Source organism: Eubalaena glacialis, chromosome 14, assembly GCF_028564815.1.
Source record: "Eubalaena glacialis isolate mEubGla1 chromosome 14, mEubGla1.1.hap2.+ XY, whole genome shotgun sequence".
Lineage (NCBI taxonomy): Eukaryota > Metazoa > Chordata > Mammalia > Artiodactyla > Balaenidae > Eubalaena > Eubalaena glacialis.
This window is the reverse complement of record NC_083729.1, coordinates 80,250,616-80,268,609: the sequence shown is the minus strand read 5'-3', so window position 1 is coordinate 80,268,609 and position 17,994 is coordinate 80,250,616. Positions and strand designations below refer to the sequence as shown.

Genomic DNA, 17,994 nt, shown 5'->3' with positions numbered 1-17,994 from the left:
CGTATCCTCAAGTCCATTCTCTAGTAGGTCTGCATCTTTATTCCCATCTTGCCCCTAGATTCTTCATGACTTTTTTTTTTTTTTTAGATTCCATATATATGTGTTAGCATACGGTATTTGTTTTTCTCTTTCTGACTTACTTCACTCAGTATGACAATCTCTAGGTCCATCCATGTTGCTGCAAATCGCATTATTTTTTTCTTTTTTATGGCTGAGTAATATTCCACTGTATATATGTACCACATCTTCTTTGTCCATTCCTCTGTCGATGGACATTTAGGTTGCTTCTGTGTCCTCGCTATTGTACATAGCGCTGCAATGAACAATGGGGTACATGTTTCTTTTCTTTTTTTTTACAATTTGTTTTTGGTTCTTTTTTTTTAATATCTTTATTGGAGTATAATTGCTTTACAATGTTGTGTTAGTTTCTGTTGTACACCAAAGTGAATCAACTGTATGTGTACATATATCCCCATATCCGCTCCCTCTTGAGCCTCCCTCCCATCCTTCCTATCCCACCCCTCTAGGTCATCACAAAGCATCGAGCTGATCTCCCTGCACTATGCAGCAGCTTCCCACTATGCAGCAGCTTCCCAGCTATCGATTTTACATTTGGTAGTGTATATATATCAGTGTTGCTCTCTCACTTCGTCCCAGCTTACCCTTCCCCCACTGTGTCCTCAAGTCCATTCTCTACATCTGCATCTTTATTCTTGCCCTGCCACTAGGCTCCAGTACCATTTTTTTAGATTCCATATACGTGCATTAGCATACGGTATTTATTTTTCCCTTTCTGACTTACTTCACTTTGTATGACAGACTCTAGGTCCATCTACCTCATTACAAATAACAACTTCGTTCCTTTTTATGGCTGAGTAATATTCCATTGTGTATATGTGCCACATCTTCTTTATCCATGCATCTGTTGATGGACATGTAGGTTGTTTCCATGTCTTGGCTATTGTGAATAGTGCTGCTAGGAACATAGGGGTGCATGTATCTTTTCAAATTATGGTTTTCTCCAGACATATGCCCAGGAGTGGGATTGCTGGATCATATGGTAGCTCTGTTTTTAGTTTTCTTACAGAACCTCCGTACTGTTCTGCATAGTGGCTGTACCAATTTACATTCCCACCAATGGTGTAGGAGGGTTCCCCTTTCTCCACACCCTCTCCAGCATTTACTGTTTGTAGATTTTTTTGATGATGGCCATTCTGACTGGTGTGAGGTGATACCTCATTGTAGTTTTGATTTGCATTTCTCTACTAATTAGTGATGTTGAGCATCTTTTCATGTGCTTTTTGGCCATCTGAATGTCTTCTTTGGAGAAATGTCTATTTAGATCTTCCACCCATTTTTTGTTTGGGCTGTTTGTTTTAGAACTTGTATTTTTATGTGTATTTTTTTTTCATTTGTATCTCTAGCAGGCATGGAAACATAATGTTGTTTGTTTTTATATACTCTTCTGAGGTTTTTTTAAATTAAGTTTTTAGAGAGTTATAGATTCACATACAGGCAGTTTTAAGAAATAATAGAAAGATTCTGTGTATACCCTTTACCCATTTTCCCCAGTGGTAACATTTTACAGAGTTAAAGTAGGTATCACAACCAGGCAGTCAGCACTGATACAGTCAAGCTTTAGAATGCTTCCAGTTTCCATCACTACAGGGATCTCTCATGCTGTGCTTCTGTAACCAAACCCACTTCCCTCCCATCCCCACCCCCTCCTTACATCTGGCAATCACTAATCTGTTCTTCATTTTATAATTTTATAATTTCAAGAATGTTATATAGGAATCAGACTGGATGTAACCTCTTGGGATTGGCTTTTTTTCCTCTTTTTCTTCTTTTTTTTTAATTGAAGTATTATCGGCGTATAATATTACACTAGTTTCAGATGTATAGCATAGTGATTTGACATTTATATACTTTACAACTTGATCACCTCGATAAATCTAGTAACTGTCTGTCACCCTACAAAGTTATTGCAATATTTTTGACTATAATTCCCTGTGCTGTACATTACATCCCCATGACTTATTTATTTTATAACTGGAAGTTTGTACCTCTTAATCACCTTCACTTATTTTGCCCAACACCCCCTTAGATTGACTTTTTTTCACTCAGTGTAATTCTCTGGCAGTTAACCCAGGTTTTTGCATGTATCAGTAGTTCATTCCTTTTTTTTCTTGCTGAGTAGTATTCCATGGTACAGATGTACCACAGTTTGATTAACCATTCACCTGAAGGATATTTGGGTTGCTTCCAGTTATCAGCTACTATGAATAAAGCTGCTATAAATGTGTGTAGATTTTTGCTTGAACATAAGTCTTCAGTTCTCTGGGATAAATGGCCAGTAGAACAATTGCTGGGTTTTATGGTTGCATATCAGAAACTGTCAAGCTGTTGTCCAGAGTGGTGGTACCATTTAAAATTCCCACCTGCCAGTGTATGAGTGATCCAGTTTTTCTGCATCCTCAAAATTGGGTGGGCTGAGTTGGGCTGGAGCCGGGCGAGGAGAGAGGTGAGCCTGCCACGCCCAGGACTTGGACCCCGGGCTGGTCTCCCATCTCCCAGGGAGCGGTGGGAACTGCCAGACTGTTTTCTACAGCAGCTGCACCATTTTGCATTCCCATCACCTGTGCACCAGGTTCCAGTTTCCGCAGATTGGAGCCGTGTGGCAGACAGGGTCTTGGTGCTCCGGTGGGTGTCAGGCCTGAGCCTCTGAGGTGGGAGAGCCGAGTTCAGGACATTGGACCACCAGAGACTTCCTGAAACCATGTAATAGCAATCAGCGAGAGCTCTCCCAGAGATGTCCGACTCAACACTAAGAACCAGCTCCACTCAACGACCAGCAAGCTCCAGTGCTGGACACCCCATGCCAAACAACTAGCAAGACAGGAACACAACTCCACCCATTAGCAGAGATGCTGCCTAAAATCATAACTTCACAGACACCCCAAAACACACCACCGGACTGAGTCCTGCCCACCAGAAAGACAAGATCCAGCTCATCCACCAGAACACAGGCACCAGTCCCCTCCACCAGGAAGCCTACAGAACCCACTGAGCCAACCTTAGCCACTGGGGCAGACACCAAAAACAACGGGAACTGCAAACCTGCAGCCTGCGAAAAGGAGACCCCAAACACAGTAAGTTAAGCAAAATGATAAGACAGAGAAATAGGCAGCAGATGAAGGAGCAAAGTAAAAACCCACCAGACCAAACAAACGAAGAGGAAATAGGCATTCTACCTGAAAAAGAATTCAGAGTAAAGATAGTGAACAGGATCCAAAATCTTGGAAATAGAATGGAGAAAATACAAGAAACGTTTTTTAACAAGGACCTAGAAGAACTAAAGAGCAAACAAACGAACAACACAATAAATGAAATTAAAATTTCTCTAGAAGGAATCAATAGAAGAATAACTGAGGCAGAAGAACGGTAAGTGACCTGGAAGATGAAATAGTGGAAATAACTACCACAGAGCAGAATAAAGAAAAAAGAATGAAAAGAATTGAGGACAGTCTCAGAGACCTCTGGGACAACATTAACTGCATCAACATTCGAATTATAGGGGTCCCAGAAGAAGAAGAGAAAAAGAAAGGGACTGAGAAAATATTTGAAGAGATAATAGTCAAAAAGTTCCCTAACATGGAATAGGAAATAGTCAATCAAGTCCAGGAAGCACAGAGAGTCCCATACAGGATAAATCCAAGGAGAAACACACCAAGACACATATTAATCAAACTATCAAAAACTAAATACAAAGAAAAAATATGAAAAGCAGTAAGGGAAAAGCAACAAATGACATACAAGGGAATCCCCATAAGGTTAACAGCTGATCTTTCAGCAGAAACTCTGCAAGCCAGAAGGGAGTGGCAGGACATATTTAAAGTGATAAACGGGAAAAACTTACACCCGAGATTACTCTACCCAGCAAGGATCTCATTCAGATTCGACAGAGAAATTAAAACCTTTACAGACAAGCAAAAGCTAAGAGAATTCAGCACCACCAAACCAGCTTTACAGCAAATGCTAAAGGAACTTCTCTAGGCAGGAAACACAAGAGAAGGAAAAGACCTACAAAAACAAACCCAAAACAATTAAGAAAATGGGAATAGGAACATACATAACGATAATTGCCTTAAATGTAAATGGATTAAATGCTCTAACCGAAAGACAGACTGGCTGAATGGATACAAAAACAAGACCTGTATATATGCTGTCTACAAAGACTCGCTTCAGACCTAGGGACACATACAGACTGAAAGTGAGGGGATGGAAAAAGGTATTTCATGCAGATGGAAATCAGAAGAAAGCTGGAGTAGCAATTCTCATATCAGACAAAATAGACTTTAAAATAAAGACTATTACAAGAAAAAAAGAAGGACACTACATAATGATCAAGGGATCAGTCCAAGAAGGAGATATAACAACTGTGAATATTTATGCACCCAGCATAGGAGCACCTCAATACATAAGGCAAATGCTAACAGCCGTAAAAGGGGAAATCGACAGTAACACAGTAATAGTAGAGGACTTTAACACCCCACTTTCACCAATGCACAGATCATCCAAAATGAAAATAAATAAGGAAACACAAGCTTTAAATGACACATTAAACAAGATGGACTTAATTGATATTTATAGGACATTCTATCCAAAAAGAACAGAATACACTTTCTTCTCAAGTGCTCATGGAACATTCTCCAGGATAAATCATATCTTGGGTCACAAATCAAGCCTTTGTAAATTTAAGAAAATTGAAATTGTATCAAGTATATTTTCCGACCACAGCGCTCTGAGACTAGATATCAATTAGACGAAAAAAACTGTAAAAAATACAAACACATGGAGGCTAAACAATATGCTACTAAATAACCAAGAGATCACTGAAGAAATGAAAAAATATCTAGAAACAAATGACAATGAAAACAGTATGACCCAAAACCTATGGGATGTAGCAAAAGCAGTTCTAAGAGGGAAGTTTATAGCAGTACAATCCTACCTCAAGAAACAAGAAAAATCTCAAATAAACAACCTAACCTTAAACCTACAGCAATTAGAGAAAGAAGAACGAAAAAAAACCCAAAGTTAGCGGAAGGAAAGAAATCATAAAGATCAGATCAGAACTATATGAAAAAGGAATGAAGGAAACAATAGCAAAGATCAATAAAACTAAAACCTGGTTCTTTGAGAGATAAACAAAATTGATAAACCATTAGCTAGACTCATCAAGAAAAAGAGGGAGAAGTCTCAAATCAATAAAATTAGAAATGAAAAAGAAGTAACAACTGACACTGCAGAAATACAAAGGATCATGAGAGATTACTACAAGCAACTCTATGCCAATAAAATGGACAATGTGGAAGAAATGGACAAATTCTTAGAAAAGCACAACCTTCTGAGACTGAACCAGGAAGAAATGGAAAATATAAACAGACCAATCACAAGCACTGAAATTGAAACTGTGATTAAAAATCTTCCAACAAACAAAAGCCCAGGATCGGATGGCTTCACTGGCGATTTCTATTAAACATTTAGAGAAGAGCTAACACCAATCCTTCTCAAACTCTTCCAAAATATAGCAGAGGGAGGAACACTCCCAAACTCATTCTACGAGGCCACCATCACACTGATACCAAAACCAGACAAAGATGTCACAAAAAAAGAAAACTACAGGTCAGTATCTCTGAAGAACATAGATGCAAAAATCCTCAACAAAATACTAGCAAACAGAATCCAACAGCATATTAAAAGGATCATACACCATGATCAAGTGGGTTTTATCCCAGGAATGCAAAGATTCTTCAATATACGCAAATCAATCCATGTGATACACCATATTAACAAATAGAAGGATAAAAACCATATGACAATCTCAATAGATGCAAAAACTTTCAACAAAATTCAACACCCATTTATGATAAAAACCCTCCAGAAAGTAAGCATAAAGGGAACTTACCTCAACATAATAAAGGCCATATATGACAAACCCACAGCCAACATTGTTCTCAATGGTGAAAAACTGAAACCATTTCCACTAAGATCAGGAACAAGACAAGGTTGCCCACTCTCACCACTAGTATTCAACATAGTTTTGGAAGTTTTAGCCATGGCAATCAGAGAAGAAAAAGAAATAAAAGGAATCCAAATCGGAAAAGAAGTAAAACTGTCACTGTTTGCAGATGACATGATAGTCTACATAGAGATTCCTAAAGATGCTGCCAGAAAACTACTAGAGCTAATCAATGAATTTGGTAAAGTAGCAGGATACAAAATTAATGCACAGATACCTCTTTCATTCTTATACACTAAAGATGAAAAATCTGAAAGAGAAATTAAGGAAACACTCCTATTTACCACTGCAACAAAAAGAATAAAATACTTAGGAATAAACCTACCTAAGGAGACACAAGACCTGTACTCAGAAAACTATAAGACACTGATGAAAGAAATCAAAGATGACACAAACAGATGGAGAGATATACTATGTTCTTGGATTGGAAGAACCAACATTGGGAAAATGACTATACTACCCAAAGCAATCTACAGATTCAATGCAATCCCTATCAAACTACCAATGGTATTTTTCACAGAACTAGAACAAAAAAATCTTAAAATTTGTATGGAAACACAAAAGACCCCGAATAGCCAAAGCAATCTTGAGAAAGAAAAACGGAGCTGGAGGAATCAGGCTCACTGACTTCAGACTGTACTACAAAGCTACAGTAATCAAGACAGTATGGTACTGGCAACAAAAACAGAAATGTAGATCAATGGAACAGGATAGAAAGCCCAGAGATAAACCCCCGCACATATGGTCACCTTATCTTTGATAAAGGAGGCAAGAATATACAGTGGAGAAAAGACAGCCTCTTCAATAAGTGGTGCTGGGAAAACTGGACAGCTATATGTAAAAGAATGAAATTAGAACACTCCCTAATACCATACGCAAAAATAAACTCAAAATGGATTAATGACCTAAGTGTAAGGCCAGACACTATAAAACTCTTAGAAGAAAACATAGGCAGAACACTCTATGACATAAATCACAGCAAGATCCTTTTTGACCCACCTCCTAGCAAAATGGAAATAAAAACAAAAATAAACAAATGGGACCTAATGAAACTTAGAAGCTTTTGCACAGCAAAGGAAACCATAAACAAGACGAAAAGACAACCCTCAGAATGGGAGAAAACATTTGCAAACGAAGCAACTGACAAAGGATTAATCTCCAAAATATACAAGCAGCTCAATATCAAAAAAACAAACAGTACAATCCAGAAATGGGCAAAAGACCTAAATAGACATTTCTCCAAAGAAGACATACAGGTTGCCAACAAACATGAAAGGATGCTCAACATCACTAATCATTAGAGAAATGCAAATCAAAACTACAATGAGGTATCACCTCACACCGGTCAGAATGGCCATCATCAAAAAATCTACAAACAGTAAATGCTGTAGAGGGTGTGGAGAAAAGGAAACTCTCTTGCACTGTTGGTGGGAATGTAAATTGATACAACCACTATGGAGAACAGTATGGAGATTCCTTAAAAAACTAAAAATAGAACTACCATACGACCCAGCAATCCCACTACTGGGCATATACTCTGAGAAAACCGTAATTCAAAAAGAGTCATGTACCACAATGTTCATTACAACACTATTTACAGTAGCCAGGGCATGGAAGCAACCTAAGTGTCCATCAACAGATGAATGGATAAAGAAGATATAGCACATACATGCAATGGAATACTACTCAGCCATACAAAGAAACGAAATTGAGTTATTTGTAGTAAGGTGGATGGACCTAGAGTCTGTCATACAGAGTGAAGTAAGTCAGAAAGAGAAAAACAAATACCACGTGCTAATACATATATATGGAATCTAAAAATAAAAAGTGGTTCTGAAGAACCTAGGGGCAGTACAGGAATAAAGACGCAGACGTAGAGAATGGACTTGAGGACACGGGGAGGGGGAAGGGTAAGCTGGGACGAAGTGGAGAGTGGCATGGACACATATACACTACCAAATGTAAAATAGATAGCTAGTGGGAAGCAGCCGCATAGCACAGGGAGATCAGCTTGGTGCTTTGTGACCACCTAGAGGGGTGGGATAGGGAGGGTGGGAGGGAGATGCAAGAAGGAGGGGATAGGGGGATATATGTATACATATAGCTGAACCACTTTGTTATACAGCAGAAACTAACACAACATTGTAAAGCAATTATACTCCAATAAAGATGTTTAAAAAAAAAAAAAAAAGTCAAGGACACCATGCCTAACAGACTAAATCTCTGGCAATAGAAATTTGAAAACAAAACAAGCAAAAAAATTGGGTGGTGTCACTATTTTTTCTTTTAGCCATTCTGATGGGTGTGTAGAGCTCTCTGATTGTTGTTTTAATTTGTATTTCCCTAATGGTTGATGATTAGGAACATTTTTTCGTATGCTTGTTTGCTATCGTGTCTCTTTTGGTGAAATGACACTTGCCTACTTTTGTGTATGTTTGAAATTCTTCACAATGAAATGCTAAAAGATTAATCCCTTTAAATCTGTTTATGTTGTTTTTGGTTTTAGTTTCTTTTACTACATCTACTGATCTGTTTTTGTCACAAGTATGCAGTCATACTGTGTCTGTAATTGAAAACTTGAGAGCTAGTTTCTGTTGAAATCTCTCACCCTCCTTTTGCCATCTGAAATTGGTTACTGTTTTACTTATTTCTATTAAAAAATGTTCTGGAATTTTTGTGGTCAGTACGAAAAAGGAAAAACCAATTTCTGACCTAATACTAAGTATGTCATTTTATGTAGGAGCACTTGAGTCTTTGTAAAACCACCTCAGTGCTGTTTACTATTAAGACACTAATATGTTTAATTTTTTTATCCAGTTTGAATATCATAGTTCTCTCTTGTTTTCAACCATTCATTGGTTTATTCAACAAATATTTGAGTGTCAGCTGTGTGAGGGCACAATGCTAGGCACTGGGAATAAAATCGTGAGTCCACCTCCAAATAAAAAAGAAACCTAGTGCTGTCTTGGGCAGCACATGTACCAAAATGGGAACCTTACTGAGAAGGTCAACATGGCCTCTGCACACGGATGATGTGCAAATTCATGAAGGGTACCGTATTTGAAGAACAAACAAAAAAGAAATCCACCCACCAAGTCCCCACTCTCTAGAGATGTCAGGGGGCCCCGGCACTGTGCAGAGGGAGGCCCTGAAGGTGGAGAGAGCGTGGGACACTGGAGGGCCTGCAGGAGGCCTGGGCGGGGCTGCTGGGGAGGAGCTCAGCACAAAGAGCCGTAACCGTGAAGCGCTACTCATTGTGTTTCACAGCCCCCTCTGTGCGACTTTGGTCTTTCTAAGTTTAAATGTCAGCTAGCTTTTATAATGCTAACTTATTAATGTTTTCTGTAGAATTTTAACCTTTTTATTTTGGAGATTCTTATTTTATTGTGAAATATATACAGCTAAAATTTTTCTGTGATCTGCCGATTCATCCCTCCCACCCTTAACCCCTGGCAACCTTTTTACTGTCTCCATAATTTTCCCTTTTCCAGAATGTCATATCGTTGGAATCATGCAGTATGTTTCCTTTTAGATTGACTTCTTTCACTTAGTAATATATATGTAAGGTTTCTCCAGGTCTTTTCATGGCTTGATAGCTCATTTCTTCTTAGTGCTGAATAATATTCATTGTGTGGATGTACCACACTTCATTTATCCATTATTATTGTTCACTTACAAGCAACATCTTGGTTGCTTCCGAGTTTTGGCAATTACGAATAAAGCTGCCATAAATGTCCGTGTGCAAGTTTTTATGTGGGCATAAGTTTTTAACTCCTTTGAATAAATACCAAGGAGGGCTATTGCTGGATCATGTGGTAAGAGTATGTAGCCAGGACATGGAAGCAACCTAAGCGTCCATTGACAGATGAATGGATGAAGAAGATGTGGCACATATATACAATGGAATATTACTCAGCCATAAAAAGAAATGAAATTGAGTTATTTGTAGTGAGGTGGATGGACCTAGAGACTGTCATACAGAGTGAAGTCAGAAAGAGAAAAACAAATACCGTATGCTACACATATTTATGGAATCTAAAAAAAAAAAAAAGTTCTGAAGAACCTAGGGACAGGACAGGAATAAAGACGCAGACATAGAGAATGGACTTGAGGACACGGGGAGGGGGAAGGGTAAGCTGGGACGAAGTGAGAGAGTGGCATGGATATATATATACACCACCAAATGTAAAATAGATAGCTAGTGGGAAGCAGCCGCATAGCACAGGGAGATCAGCTTGGTGCTTTGTGTCCACCTAGAGGGGTGGGATAGAGAAGGTGGGAGGGAGATGCAAGAGGGAGGAGATATGGGGATATATGTATACATATAGCTGATTCACTTTGTTATACAGCAGAAACTAACACACCATTGTAAAGCAATTATACTCCAATAAAGATGTTAAAAAAAAAAAAGAGTATGTTTAGTTTTGTAAGGAACTGACAAATTGTCTTCCAAAGTGGCTATACCATTTTTCATTCCCATCAGCAATGTTTGAGCGTTCCTATTGCTCCACATCCTCACCAGCATTTGGTGTTGTCAGTGTTTTGGATTTTGATCATTCTAATAGGTGTATACTGGTATCTCATTGTTGTTTTAATTTGCATTTCCCTAATGACATAGGATGTTGAACATCTTTTTATGTGCTTTTTTGCCATCTGTATATCTTCTTTGGTGAGTTGTCTGTTTAGGTCTTCTGCCTGTTTTTGATTGAGTTGTTCATTTTCTTATTGATGAGCTTTAAGAGTTCTTTGTATACTTTAGATAACAGTCCTCTATCAGAAATGTCTAATGAAAATATTTTCTTCCAGCTTTTGGCTTGTCTTCTCATTCTCTTGTGGGGGTCACTATTTTTATTTATAAAATAATTTTTTCTGCCATGTGTGCTTTTTTTCCTTGTGGAACATAGAAAATACATTTTTTTCCAGTATTTTATTTTTCTCATGTATCAATATGTATCTTCTTGGTTTTGAGTTTCCAGGGTACATGTACATTTATTTTGTCCTTTTAAAAATCCACCTCCCCAATCCTTTTTGACTGGTTATCAAATTAAATATTGTTGAAATTAGTTTTATTTCTAAGTTCATTTTTGCTTCATCTTTTCCCCACTATATTGACTCTTCCTTTTCTTGTTTCTTTTAACAATCAGAAGTTTATACCGTTTTCAAAATACAAATGTTTCACTATTTAACTTAACACTCGTCACGCCATTTTTTTGGTCTTTTTATTTTTACTAATTCAAAAAAGTTTATTGAACACATGTCATATTCAGCCACTCTCTCTGGGATACAGACTCAGGATGCAAATTAGGATAAAACATATACCTGTGTAGACATCAAACTTGTATCATTCAAGCAGAAATATATGGAATTTGCTTTATTTTTACCCTTCTTCTCTTCCTCCCATCACTTACCTTTTTACAATGATCAATAGTAACTTTAACATTGTAGAATTTCTATCTTTCTTATATCATTATAATGGCATATATAATTTATTGCTTATTTCAGCCATACAGATTCTTAACACTTCTTCTCTATAATTAGACTAATCTTAATAAATAGATAAATATTTTACTTTCCCTTTTCAATGTCAAGGGAAATGAAGTATTCTCTGCAACTAGCAAACTTCCTTACTCCTTTAGAAAAATCACAAAATGCTATGTATGTCAGACAGGCATTTCTCTGGTTCCTCTTTTTCCTTGCCCCTTGTTTTCCTTAGCTGTGACAGCTTCCTGGAGTCTGGATTCATACAGAGGTGGATTGGTGGTGATTCCTGGGGTAGCTGGGGGGCCCTGTGCACCGGTTTTGGTGAACAGCTGGACGTGAGGCATTTCTCAGAACTTTCAAGTCTCATGAAATTTCAAAACTGATTTGAAGGGTTGCCAGCTCTTTATTTTGACATGTTAAAGACTTCAGGGGGGAGAAATGATCATTTGTTACTACCACGATTTCTTATACAGAACATATAGTATGTGTATGATCTCAGACAACAGAACATTTTTTGTAACAAGAAACTATAGCCGTCTTACAATGACACATACTGACTCTCATTTTCCTGTGGACCAGCAACAGGCCCCTCCCGGGCAGCCACCCTACGTAGGCTGGTGTGTGGGAAGCACTGCTTGGGTTGCTTAAAAGCCTCTTTTCCAGTGTGGCCCCAGCAAGGCCTACCTAGAGCCATTCCTCCTGTGTGTGACTTGTCCTGGGGGTGACATCATTCCTAGCTGGCTTCCTTCCCTAAAGGTCAGATGCAGGCTTTCAGGCCATTCTCCAGATCAGCTGGTTGGTGTGGGTGCTCGGAGAATTTGTACCTGTTGTAGCCAAAGTAGCACACAATTTAGGAAAGTCAGTCTTGGTCCCAGGACAGTAATGTAGTCTACAGGTACATAAATAGTTTTGGAAGTCCACCCACTATTGCTGACTTTCATTCGAATAGCTTGTGGTTTGACTGTCTTTCTTTATTCCATCCTGCGTCACATTCTGCTGAGCGGTCCTGACTGTTATCTTTCCCTTTCAGCGGTTTTGCGAGTGGCTGGTTCCCTGCAGAAGAGCGCAGAAGTGATGAAGGCCATGCAGAGTCTTGTGAAGATCCCAGAAATCCAGGCCACCATGCGGGAGCTGTCCAAAGAGATGATGAAGGTGCCCTGGGGCCACCCTATGTCCTGTTCCAAAGCACTAAGAGTCAGCAAGCGGCAGGGGCTAGGGCCGGGGCTGGGCAGGAGTAGACAGGCCACTGTTGCCAGACAGAAGTGATTTTGAGGACAGGGGAGCAGCTGTTAACACTGGTTGAAACCGTCTGAGCTGAGCGTGGCAGAGGCTGGGTCACATTGCCAGGGTGTTCCTTAGAAGAAGCGATAGTAGACCCAGAGGTCTAGGGGAGGTGGGAGACCCAGGAAGCAACTGCGTGGGATTCGGGGACCTAGGATTTCTGGGTTCTGACATGAACAAGGAAACAGAAAAAAACCCAGGTTCCTCCGTTTGTCCCAGGGGAGTGTTAGCAAAGCTGGCAAGGGAGGTGGTTCAAGACCAGGGATGGGCAAACTTTTTTTGTAAAGGGCTGGATAGTAAATGTATTTTCTACTTTGTGGGCCATACGTCTCTGTTGTAACTACTCAGCTCTACTTGTAGCATGAAAGCAGCCGTAGATCATGTGTAAACAAATGGTCATGACTGTGTTCTTATAAAACTTTATTTATGAAAGTAGGCAGTGGATTGGGTTTGGCCTGCAGGCTGTCGTTGGCCGACCCCTTAGACTAGAAAAGGAAACTGAGAACCAAATAGAAAGCAGTAAACACCTACTGCCCCGGGATCAGGGCCTGGCAGGGACCTGTCCTGGTGGCCTTCAGATGGGGGACAGGGCCCAGGAGGGCGTAGTTACTGAGCCCCCGCCTGCCAGTGGTGCAGCACACATGCTGTCCTAGAAAGTCCTCCCAGCCACCTTGGGAGGTAGGTATTTTTTTCCCCATTTTATACAGGAGTAGGAAACTGAGTCTTCAAGTTGCCAGGTAACTTATCTGAGTGGCCTTGGTAGGAGGTGACAGATCTGGGGTTGGAGCACAGATGCCTGAGCTGCCTCAGAGGACATGGTGATAAGAGGTGCCTCATCAGGTGCTGTTTCACACTTTGAACCCGTGGCCTGACAGCCCAGACGGTACACCTCAAACTTTGTTTGCAGCTTGTGCATAGAAGCTGCCTCCCTTCCTCCTCGGGAATTTCATGTATGAACTTGAGTTATAAACAGGGCTCTAGGGCATGGGAGAGAGGAACTGTAGAAGAAAATTGATAGAAATGAAAGGCAACTTAAAAAGCCCAGAGCCCAGGTCTTTGGCGTGAGAAATCCTTGGGCAGTCATGCGGAGGGCACCAGGTCAGCGGGGTCTGTCCTTTACAAGCGGTGTGTGGATGTCTCATCCCCCAGGTTGTGGTGCCTGTCCCATGTGGAGCTGGGTGACAAGGTGATTCTGAACTGACTTCACGCCTGCTCACGCTGACTTCTGTAGCCACCAGGATCTGAGGGGCGGAGTCTTTTTTTAGAATCTGGGATCTTTTCCACAAAAGTTTCTGAATACTGAGCATAGTATAGATTTGGAGGAGGGCCTGCATGTAGTAGATAGTAAATATTTCCTGAATTCATCCAATGGTGCATCTCCAGGTGCAGACTGAAGCCTCTGGCGGGGTCCCAGCGTGTCGAGGGCGACGACATGATCTTAGTCATTCCATTTGTCCCCAGACCCTGGCCTGGCGTGTGGCACAGAGCATACATTTGACAAATGTTTGCTGGTTGGATGAATGTCGAAGTGAATGGCCACTTGTCCCTCCAGGATGTGGAGGGCTGTTAGTCAGGCTGCCCTAGGCTCTTTTAACTGGGATGGTGAGTATGTATTGAGCCTCTTTTACACTAGCCTCCAGCACTAAGATCCATTCACCCAGGCCACAGGGCTCCACTTGTATCCTTGAATGTGAATTTGTTCCTTTTGGTTGGAAGCAAAAGGTGTGAGAATGGGCAGAATATGGAACTAGCTAGATTTATGCCATTAAGAGTCACTTGAGTGGTCTGACAGCAGGACAGGCAGGAGAGAGGGCTTGCTTTAAATCTGATACCATCAGCGTGGTCGGTGAGAGTCATGCCCTGGCTGAGTGCAGGGGAGCCAGGGCTGGAGCTGCCAGACGTGACCTTGCGCTCGCATGACATTGCTCAGCCAGGAAGACTGCAGGGTCTGCTCGTGTTGGCTGGTGTTAGAGAGCAGTTTTCTCGTGCCCGTAGTGGCGCTGTGCTCTTGAGAACGAAGGAGGCTGACTGGCTGGCTTCAGGCTACCAGGCACGGGGCTTCCAGTAGGGAATGTGGAAGGCACTGCCTTGTTGGGCCCCGAAACGCTGTCTTATCAGTTCTCTCAGGCTTTGGTGAATTGACTGGTCCTTGCCAGGACCCTGCAGACCCTGGGCCAGCAGCTATAACTTGGATGTGCTGAAGTACAGGCCTTTTCGGGGTTCCGTGGAGCCCCACCCCGCTCTTGGTATTTGTTATCATAGTGTCTGCTGTGACTCCAGCCAGTTTTCATATTGTGTTTCAACTCCTGCACGCATAGATGTGTGATGTCAGGGCAAATGCTTCCCGAGACAGCACCCTCTCATCTCAGCAAGTTGTTCCCCACATGCTGCGTTATCGTCTGAGTTACTTTGTGAAGCTCTGCTGATAGAGGCCCCCTCCTCCAACCTTGGTACTAAATTGGGAGAGCAATTTCCCTTTGGCTTTTTGCTTCCTCCAGAGAGGGCAGACAGCATGCGGTGTTGCCTGCAGCCAGCTGTCTGTGGCTTAGCCCTTGAAAGTGTGGACAGGACTTGGAGACACCAGAGCTCGGTTGATGCTGGGCCCATAGGGGCGCCTGCTGGGAGTGGATTTGACAGTTGCAGGGGCTTCCCTGGTGGCGCAGTGGTTAAGAATCCGCCTGCCAATGCAGGGGACATGGGTTCGAGCCCTGGTCTGGGAAGATCCCACTTGCCACGGAGCAACTAAGCCCATGCACCACAACTACTGAGCCTGCGCTCTAGAGCCCGCGAGCCACAACTACTGAGCCCGTGTGCCACAAGTACTGAGCCTGCGTGCCTAGAGCCCGTGCTCTGCAACAAGAGAAGCCACCGCCATGAGAAGCCCGCGCACCGCAACAAAGAGTAGCCCCTGCTCCCTGCAACTAGAGAAAGCCCACGCGCAGCAATGAAGACCCAACGCAGCCAAAAATAAATAAACAAAAAATAAATAAATTTATTAAAAAAAAAAAAAAACAGTTGCGGGAAGTGACATGGTTTATTCTGTGTTTAGGCTGGGATCATAGAAGAGATGTTAGAGGACACTTTTGAAAGCATGGATGATCAAGAAGAAATGGAAGAAGCAGCAGAAATGGAAATAGACAAAATTCTGTTTGAAATCACCGCAGGTATGACCCAAGATCCTTCCTCTTTCCCCTCTCCTTTTATGGCCATTCTTCTTGCATTCGCAAGATTAACTAGTAGCTTTTTCTTTAGATTATAACTCCCTTCTACATTTCTTATTTTAGATTAGAACCAAAATTCTAACAATCAAAATCCTTAGTTATTATGACTTTGATATCATTAGAAGTTGGTGTTTGCACACATTTGTCATAGTGAGCAAAGCCCCACCAAAACAGCTGTTTTATTGCCCCTTTTCTGTTTCTTGTCAAACTGAACCAGGTATGAAGGACAGAGAAAATGAGGGACCACTTGCTTAAGCTGATGTTTTGTTGATCTGCATGCTGTTTCTTTACAGGGGCCTTGGGCAAAGCACCTAGTAAGGTGACCGACGCCCTCCCAGAGCCTGAACTTCCAGGAGCGATGGCTGCATCAGAAGATGAGGAGGAGGAAGAGGCCCTGGAGGCCATGCAGTCCCGTCTGGCCACACTCCGCAGCTAGGGCTGCCCAGCCAGGCCCGCAGGCTCTCCGGCCCTGTCATCGGGCGCGCACTCCTTGAAGCCTCCGCCATTTTCTGTATCCCTTGCACTACACCTCTGGGTGAGGCACTGCATTCTGGAGAACGTTCTCTGCTAATCTCTCTTCACTCTCTGCAGAGGTTTGGGGATCTCAGTGGAATTGTTTTGAGAAGTGGTGTAATAAATGCATCATTTTCAGGAGAATAAACAGAAGTATCTTTTGGGGGATGAGGGCAAAGAAGTCTGTCTTCTCACGAAGCACTTCTGAGAATAGAGTCAATTGCTTGAATGTTGAGGACTCTATATTTTTTTTTTGTCTGTAAAACACTATATAAATGGATTTTAATAAATTTCTGCTTTAACACTTGGTCTCATTGTAGATTGTTGGGTGCAATGAACTTTCAAGGTGTTTGCTGTCCCAAATTATTTTATATGTTGGCCTTGGAAAGAGGAGGTGCTATAGCAGGGCACGTGGGATTCAGAAGCTCAGCTGAAAGGGCTTCTGCTCTGTGGCCCCTGCTCCCCAGCCTTCACAGATGTGCTGTGTGAGCTACTCTTCTGCTTTTTGTCATCTGTGTAAGCAGAAGGATGCTTGGGAATTGTGACCCCTTGTCTTGTTGGCTGGGTAACTATATTATGTGTGTCCTGAGGGGGGTGTGTGTGTCTGTAGCTTTCCTCCCTTTCCTTCCCATTGCAAGTTGCAGACAGCTGTGAGATTAGGACTCTTTCACCCTCTGATTGCCTTTCCCTGCGTTAAGCTGGTTGTCTTGGATGCATGGGATATGGGCATACGTATCAGTGCTTTCTCAAAGCCAGGAGCTGACCGGTGAAAGAGGCATGGTGTGGTCATGCGATATAAACAACTCACACATTTCTAAGCTGTATTTTGAAATAATTCAGCAGTAGCAATTTATATTTGTGTGGGCTTGACAATTTACAAAGCTGTTTAACATGTAATCATTCAGTCTTCACAAGTTAGAAAAACAGCTCAGCTTGCTGAAGTGACATATCCTAAATCACAGTCATGAAGTGGCAGAACTGGGGCTCAACCCAGGTCCCTTTGGTCCAAGTCTTGTGTGCCCTAAACAGGTAGGAAAAAAACCCCAACCACTCTCTCCCAGGTTGGTTTTGTAGATTGTATGGAGAAATCCAAGTGTATCAGATGTGCTGCAGCGAGGGCCTTTGAGTCTCATCCTGCCAAGTGGGAATCTTCAATCCAGGGGACCGTCCTATTGCTCTTGATTTCATCTTTAGGATACAGTTTGTTGTTTAAGTAAACATTATTTTTCAGAGAAGTTTTAGGTTCAGAGCACAATTGAGCAGAAAATAGAGCTCCCATGTACACCGCTGGCCCTGACACAGGCACCGTCTCCCCCTTGTATGTACTGACATCTCACACCCCACAAGTACATTTACTCCTGGAATCATACAGTACGTAGCCCTTTCACATTGGCTTCTTACACTCAGTAATATGCA

General features: G+C 41.6%; 1 protein-coding gene and 1 non-coding gene across 3 annotated transcripts in view; both read left to right on the top strand.

The window, feature by feature from the left end:
* LOC133104858 (E3 ubiquitin-protein ligase RNF103) overlaps positions 1–16,880 on the top strand; it is a 115,132-nt gene extending 98,252 nt beyond the window's left edge. For both annotated transcript variants that reach the window (XM_061210718.1, XM_061210717.1), the window contains 3 exons: positions 12,594–12,715; positions 15,894–16,008; positions 16,359–16,880. In XM_061210718.1, the coding sequence (XP_061066701.1) occupies positions 12,594–12,715; positions 15,894–16,008; positions 16,359–16,501 (380 nt within the window). In that variant the 3' untranslated portion in view covers positions 16,502–16,880. The remainder of the gene's footprint in view (positions 1–12,593; positions 12,716–15,893; positions 16,009–16,358) is intronic.
* Positions 9,040–9,146, top strand: LOC133074871 (U6 spliceosomal RNA). The gene has a single exon (XR_009697274.1). It is a non-coding gene; the product is annotated as a U6 spliceosomal RNA (small nuclear RNA).
* Positions 16,881–17,994: the final 1,114 nt, after the last annotated feature.